Here is an 8,521-nt window from a genome sequence, read left to right as displayed (position 1 = left end):
GGATTCTTTTACGCTTTGGAATCCTCTGAGGACCAGGAGTGGTAAAGAGACCAAAGTCTCGTAGATGTGTGGAGGTGGAATGACCACACATGTGTATCTTCAAAACTATGTTGTTTAAAAGATTTCTGCTAGAAAACTCTGATGATGTTAAGTTGTATGGATGTACTTTATGTGTATTGAACTAAGTTTGGAACCATGTTGTAAACTTAAATACTTTGTGATGTAATATGACCTATCTGTGGCTTGTGATGTATTCCTTTCATTTACATGATCCTGGATGAAGGTCGGATATAGTACATCATATGGGTGGTGTACCGGGATGACCAATTAAGTGGCCTATCCAACCTAATAGTCAGTGGAAGACTATTGAGTTGGGTAATCACTTAAAAGGAAGATGATCCTGACACATGTACTTGTCGAATGTTGTAGATTGGAACTCTTCCTTTGTTGTAACATTCGAGTTCTCCTTCAGCTCCCATATCTTGTCACGTAATTCTTTCAGCAAAGTGTTCAAAAATGTTCCATGTGCAGGACCAAACTACTCATAGAACTCGCGATCTAACTGGGTCTATGAGAAAACAAATAATCATAACTAGAGCGCACTTTCAACATTTCCATTCCCAACACTAAACAAACAAGAAATAAATTGTGTTACCCTGCTCTGCAGCATCTGTGGTAGCGATGACCTAGGTTCCCATCACTCCAAGAAATCCACCGAGCTGCCTTCATTAGGCCGCAGCGGCACACAATTGCTGGCTGGTATGCAAAGGGGCTATCACGGTACAGGATGGGCGGTCCCCTCCTATTGTATTCTGCGACGTTGGAAGACGGTGTCCTTCTCACCATGCCGGTCCCGGATGCTGTAGACCACAACGACGAGTTGGAGCTAGATCCCGACATCAAACACTCTGGGTTCAATATTGAACACTCTACGTACTGAGGTGGCACGGGTCTTTGTCTGCACTATTTCATTCCCGCCAACCGGTCATGAAAACCCCTCCCCATCCCAGCTGTATGGAGGTTGGCTGTCAGCATTGGTTCATGGTATTATGCAGCTGAGAAGGGTCATTTTGGCCGTTTGTGCTGACATAGAGGAGTACACGTGCACCACAATGAATACCAACACATAGAACAATCTCACGAGGCACACATTCGGTTAAGATTTCAAGCAAAATAAGAGTTCAGACATGATTCAGTACTCATACATACGAATGTAGAGGCATCAGTTCATAGTGGTAGTACATAAAAACTTAATTAATATCAAAGGAAAATGTGGAATACGTCAGAAATTGCTAAGGTTCTCGATGGGTACATGTGGCCCCCAAAGACAGAGGTAGTGAACCGAAGTGAAGATGACAACATCTTTGTCCATGTCAGAAAGTGTGGATGCTTGCTGTCCAAAGGTGCAAAGCAAAAAAAAATCTCCACAAACAGGGTCTTCAACAATTCTAGTGAAACTTTGTGGACCAAGAAAGTGAGGAACAATAGCTTAAACAACCAACCCTCGCTTCTTGTTGAATACAATGGCTCCAAGTAGCAAACAACAATTGTTGTGCTCCTCGTACTACCCCTAAGAGCCAAAAGGCGAGGTTGCTCACATGGAAAACACTTCTTCCATTGTAAGACATCTGTTATAATCTAGAAATTCCTAATATGAACCAAACTAAGTTTACCATAATAGGAAATGGAGATATCAGCTGATGTGCTCAGCATTTAATTGTAGCCCTAAGTACCGAAATCAATTGGAATCAAATGCAAACATAAGAATGGGCAATCTTGCCGGGATGGCCATATAACCTTCGTAGGTGCTTACCTTGGGGACAATGTATGATTGAGGATGCAGGGAAACGGCGTAGAGGAGAAGAAACTTCCACTAGCGCCGGGATTTAATGAATGGGAACCACAGGGTGGGGAGAACTAAGCGATTTGCATTGGGGTTTTCTTGTGGGAGGAACCGCTATCGATGGGGCCGAGTGTAGTTGGGGAAAGGGCCAGGTGATTCTAGGTATCAGCGACACGGACGGTCATGATTTATTGGCAGGGAGGACAGACGACTGGTGATAAGTTTAATAGTATTCGTATTAAGCGGACCTTTGCCGTACTAACACAACTGTATCATATGATGGTTGTCAGCGGTTGAACAACTAAGTCGCAAACACGCTAAATGAAACATTCTCCCTCCATTCTCTTTTATAATGCGCAATTAAACATGACATGGTCTCCCAAATTACACTATGATCATCTATTTATTTTATTTTTTAATGATTATACTTATAAACTAATGATAATTGGATAGTTTATTTATAACCATTTATCTATTTATTTTGTTGTTTATAGGCACAATTAAAGTAGTGATTATATTCTTGTAAACATGGAACACAAATCGGTTTCCATTCTTTCCAATTTGGTTCCAAGTGATTCTCACTTTTAATTTGTACATTATGAACGTGACATTAGAGAATCAATATATATATATATATATATATATATATATATATATATATTAGACAAACAAAGTAATTTTCATTCATGATTCATTAAAAAGAGATTCATTGGAGTACATTGTACTCCGCTGGATCATTCCTTGTCAGAGAACTAAACTAATAAAATTAATAAATCTAAACTAAATCTAAGAAAATCCTCGCTGTCAGAGCGAGGATCATCCTTCCTCCGCCGCTTGGCTGGAGGCTCATTGTCATCATCATCGACGTCGTCCTCCTGCTCCTCCTCCTCGTCTTCCTCCTCGGCGTCGCTGGCACCATCATAGTCATCATCCTTCGAGGCGCCGTAGGCGTCCTCGAAGCTCTCCTCCTCAGAGGACCAGGGAGGACTCTGATCAGGAGAGCTTAAGTCGCTGGAGCCCTCAACGCTCAAGGGCCATGGCTGCTGCACCTCATCCTTGTTGGGTGAGTCATTGTTGGGAAGCTTGAAGTACGACATGGTGCAGAAGGGGATGAAGAAAGAAGATGGGTTGTTCTAGAGAGCAGGACGCGCGAAGCTTATGTAAAGGCTTCTCTCTACGGAAGTAATGGTGACGAAATTAAAGGGGTAGTTGGAACATTCAACAGTCACAACTACTGTTGACTGCAGGTCTACCATGGGTCGTTTAGGGCCGGCGGCCGTAACAGGTATCACAGCCTCCTCTGCGTATAATACGGCAGCGAAACATACCCTCAACATCACTGCCGGATCCAATGGTCACTCGGTGGTGATAGAACTTTTCACCGCCAGATTAATTGCTCTCCAAGCCCCACTGTCCCTCAAACCGGCAGTGAGATTGTTCCACCGTCGATTATGGAAAAACGTGTGGTGATGAAGGGTGCTATGATAGCTCAGTCTGTAGTAGTGGACCTAAGGAAAACCTAGGATGCATTCAATCTGGCGACGGAGTCTCTCCCTAGTGAGAATTTTGATGACTCTTGCTAGTTTGCTTGAAAACGAATAACCAATTGTATATGTCCCCAACTCACCATGAAAGCATGATGCTGTACTTCTCACAACTATGTGCTGCAACGCCGGTTATCAAACAGCCCAGTTTACATTAAAATTTGTGCAGGGTATCCATCCACCAACAAGGTGAGGGGAGTGAAGAGATGGACAACACAGTGGACACATCATCCATAAAAGGATACTGGAGTTGCAACTTATAGTTGTGAGAATGTATTTTTTACTACGATAGTGTGCCGTAGCCACGCTGTGGTGGATGCTGCTTAGGAGTTTGCTGTGTTTAGGGCGGCACATTTTCTTGTCCGGACAGGTAGTTATATTTATTCCCTTTGGCACATGCGTGCAGTTGAGGATTCTAATTGGTTAGGCTATATATTAGTTAAAGAATCTTTCACAGATAAATTTAGACGGATAAGAAAAAGTGTTGTCTATCTACGGAGACTAGTGCTACTTTGCTACTATAAATTTTTTATAATAATTCGTGACATGTTCGTTTGGCTGATAAGCCATGGTTGAAAGTACTGTTGGCTGATTTGTTGTGAGAGAAAAATATTGTTCGTTGATCGAAAAAGTACGGCTTATAAGCCAAGTGAACATGGCGTTGATTTGTCCATATTATAAAGCACATTAAGCTTAAATGTTACACATATAAACACTTGCTCTCTATTCAAGCAAGCATTTTATTACGTACATGAACTTTGCTGTCTACTGGAGCAAGCACCCAGTGGCACTTAATAAAGTATATCAAAACTTGTCAATCACTCGATCGACTTTACAAAGCATTATATATACATACACACTAGAGTCTACAGCACCAAGGCAGGCAACACCACGTGCTGTGCTGGCGTATACTCAAACTCAATATCAGAATGAAGCCAATGATAACTGGTGCCGAACCAGGCGGGGGCAATCTGATGAAAAAACAAAGGTAGCTAGATTCCATTTGTTGCATTCGTTTTGTTTATATATTCAAATTATTCTATGTCTATCGATTTAATTTGTCATATTTCATTACATTTTAGTATATGTTTATTACAGCCACATGCCCAATTCTTCTCTATTATAATATATTGGGCGTGCGAAGCTTGCGCACGTAATTAAGTGCGATGGTCGGGGGTCTTAAATTATCTTATACAGACCTTTACTAAAACCACGTGGATAATACCCCAGTTTCGATCCCATGGGCAGACTAGCCTCTTCATGCGGTGACGTGCCAACTATACACTTTTTTCGTGTTGTGTGCGTGTACACGTATGATTATAAGCATCTAGGACGACTTGATCTGATGGCATTCGGCCAACACTACGCACCTCTTCATAAGAACAATATCAGGGTTGTTTCTTGATCATGGCGGTGGGATCAACGACTGTTCAAAATCTTTTCTAGGCATTCGAATTAATTCTTACCCCAATGCAAATGTCGAGTGTTAATTTGAGATGGCTAGCAGCGAGCGATATATATGAACCCACTGCCCCTCTTCCTCTCTTTTTTTTCACGTGTGTGGGCTTTGGTCCTTCAATATGTGTGTCCCCTAATTCTCTCTCTCTCTCTCTCTCTCTCTCTCTCTCTCTCTCTCTCTCTCTCTCTCTCTCTCTCTATATATATATATATATATATATATATATATATATATATATATATATATATATATATATATATATATTCTAGTGATCCATATGTTAGCTAAAAAATATACGTAAATTGCACAAAATACTCTGTATCATTAGGAATATGTGATTGTATTTTTTTCACCATTCATGAGTTATCAGAAAATCATGCAAGTTAGCATCTTTTATGCACCACTCAATGCATGCAAGCTCACACCTCTCAATGCATGCAAGCTCAGGCTTCTCGATGCATGTATATGCTTTCCTACTACATGGATATGGGCTGCAATGGTAGTAGTCATAGCATAGTTCATTGGCTTCAATGGCCCTAGATACTACTTGGATATGTGAATACTACTACCTGGATATGTGAATATTACTACTTGGATACTCCTTTGTTAATTTTTATAATTGAATTATTCCTTCTGACGTCGTCTCTATGCCATGATATTAGATTAAAAGAGTAATATATACTCCTTGATAGTAGTAAATTGAAGAGGATTAAAAGAGTAATACTCCTGGATAGTAGTAAGTAATAGGAAGGGGAGTAGCAGCCATAGGAGTAATTCTTCTAATAATTTTTGTTCTAATTGATTACGCGCGATACTAGATTAAATAAAAGAGTAATACTCCTTGGTAGTAGTAATAGGAGCAGCGGTGTCAGGAGTAGCAGAGTTAGGAGTAATCCTGATGATTTTTATTCTTCTTGATGATTATGCTTTTTATAGTTTTATATCCAAAACAAAAAAGGTGATTCTATAAACGATGTTCAGTAGTATCTTTGACTTTTGTAAACCTTAATGACTAAACTATGTGCTTGTTCGAGTAGTAAATTTACAAAATCATCATTTCTGTGCAAACTAATATTACAAAATTAATTGCTCATATAGTAATTAAAATCAGAGGAAAAGGTAGCATTGTAAAAAAAAATCAACAATAAGTACAAAGGTAGGAAAAAAACATTCATCATCTTTACGATGTTGCTCACATCCATCACTTTGTTACAAAAAAATCAATCAAAATAATCTACAAAAAATCTATTGAATCAAACAAATCACTGGGGGCGCAGTTCTTGAGCGGGAGTTGACGCTCCGCAGATTCATCGCAATATTCTTTAGGACCTGTACAAGTTGTCAAGAGAATAAAAAAGCACATGTTTCTTCAATCTCAAAATCCATGCATCTGGTGTGCCTGCTTCTCATGGCTTATCACCAGACTGCCGCACAAGCTAGCAGCTCCGGCCTCTGAGGCTCTGATGGCTTTGACTGACTAAAAATACAGAGCATCAACAAAGCGACTAGTAAGTAGAATAAAGGAGAAAAGCAGTGAGTAATCTCACGGAATTAAAATGGGGATTAGGAAGGGATAATAACAAACAAATTAATCAACATTCCGTGAACAAAAAAAAAAATCCATCAGCTCCATTAAAAGTAATAGTCATTCCTGTGAGCGGAGATGCTCCTCCGCTAGCCCATGGAGACCAAATCTGCGCCCCTTGACCATGGACTCGTAAGGAGTAGATCGTGGATGATGATGTCCTGTACTCCTGTCCTGACCATCTTGGGTCTGTCACAATCGACAACCATCTAGGTGATGCCGATCACCAGGTGTAACAGGCACAAACTCTCACTTGACCCAACTAAGCCTAATAAGAAGAGTAGATGCACACTTGCTACTCTCTAAGCACTAATGGAGTCCTTAATCTTCAATCACAAGATTCTAATCACTCCAATTGACCAAATCCTTCTCTTGGACTCAAATGAATGTAACTAACTATTCTTGGGTTCCAGAGCTCAAATGCACGAAGGGGTGGATCATTTACAGCCCACCAACCAAAACTAGCTATTAGAAGTCCAATCAACAGCGTCGGAAGGTCCGGTGCAAGCACCGGAAGGTTCCTGTGCATTCAGCTGACTTCGAATAAAAACTAGCTGTTACTATATGGGATACTCTGTTGCAAACCATTCGATGACCAGATGAGGATTCTGTTGCCAACTCTTTGTTGTTGGTCTGTAGCATGCTACTGTGATGATCTACCGTTGCTATACTACGTTGAAGCACCGGATGAATCAGATGCCAACTTGCTACTCATTGTCTTCTCTGCTACTTAAACTGGAATGCTTCGGTGTAGCTTCTTTTGGTCGCACCAGAACATTAGGTTGTACATGAGGTGCTCCACCTGAAGCTTCTAGTGCCCTAGAAAACAGTGTTTCTTCACCTTTTTCAACACATTTGGGTTTGACTTCAACTTTCAGCCATCCTTGGGCTTCATCAGGGCTACCTAGTTCTATATTCCACAAGTGTGCATCAAATCCACTCACTAGACCCACCTAGGTCAAGCTACCCATTCATACCACCCTTTATAATATGACCAAAGGAGAAAATAAAGAATATACTACTCTGAGTGTCTCTCAATTCCAATTGATGTTTAGAAGTTAGAACTAGCTTGTCTTTAATATTCATGCATATCCTTTGAAAACCAAATGATTACCAACAATAGGGGCATGAATACCATTGAATGCCCAAACAAGATCCATCATTGCGACCTCACTTATAATTGTCACTGCAAAACACACGTTGGTCACAGTGACTGTGTCATCATTAATCATCAAAACCAAATTAGGGGCCTAGATGCTTTCTAAATGTAGCATAGTTCTCTACTTCATTATATAGTAGATAAACTAAAACAACTAATCAGCAAGATTTGCACCTAGAATTTATCTAATGTCTCTCCAGTCACCCAAATACACAAAGAGTTTTGTATCCTATGGTCAATTCTATAAACCATCCCAAGGGACTATAGAAATGATATATTCACATAAAGAAATCACTTGTCATAAGACCTCAATGCAAGTAGAAAGGTGGAAGTTCTCAATACGAAGTGATGCATCCCATGGTGTTGGTGGCCAAAATGCAACCCCTAGTTCACGTTAGTGTTCCACCAAAGTACGCTCCATGCCACCAAGCCTTCTTGTGGTCATGGTGTTGGTCTCTCCACAAAGGCTCCTTCAACTCTGAGAAGTGCCAAAATCCACCACTTAGGCTCACCTATTGCTGCCCAACTATTTTGTTCACCAAGGTGGGTCTTGTCGTCTCCCATGGACCATGTCATCGCCACTCCACACCAAGGTCAAAGGGTCGTGATTGCTGAAGATGCACCAAGCCTCCATGTTTCCTGGCACACCAAGAAAACAAGGGGCCCCTACCAAACTCACTTAATCTCTCAAGCTCAGGCCTAATCACTCACTAAGATAGGCACTAAGCAATATCCTAGGATTAGGATATGATCACTAAATTCTTATATGGTGGATGGGCTGTTGTTCACATGCCCTTGCTTCCTAACTTCAATGTACACAAACAGACTTCAAACGGACAACCAAGGGCATATTTATAGCTTCAAGGCGCTCAATGTTGATTCAGTGGTGGTTCATTCTCGTGACCATATGGTCCAGTGGCTCCATCTAGTC

The 8,521-nt window shown here is 40.8% G+C and overlaps 1 protein-coding gene across 1 annotated transcript; it reads right to left on the bottom strand.

The window, feature by feature from the left end:
* Window positions 1–2,595: 2,595 nt before the first annotated feature.
* LOC136533265 (uncharacterized) lies at window positions 2,596–2,940 on the bottom strand. The gene has a single exon (XM_066525823.1). It carries the CDS (start codon window positions 2,938–2,940, stop codon window positions 2,596–2,598), a length of 345 nt encoding a protein of 114 aa, XP_066381920.1.
* Window positions 2,941–8,521: the final 5,581 nt, after the last annotated feature.

Source organism: Miscanthus floridulus, unplaced genomic scaffold (genome assembly GCF_019320115.1).
Source record: "Miscanthus floridulus cultivar M001 unplaced genomic scaffold, ASM1932011v1 fs_832_1_2, whole genome shotgun sequence".
In the NCBI taxonomy this organism is placed as follows: domain Eukaryota; kingdom Viridiplantae; phylum Streptophyta; class Magnoliopsida; order Poales; family Poaceae; genus Miscanthus; species Miscanthus floridulus.
Note: the sequence above shows the minus strand (reverse complement) of the source record. Positions and strands in the feature narration are given on the sequence as shown.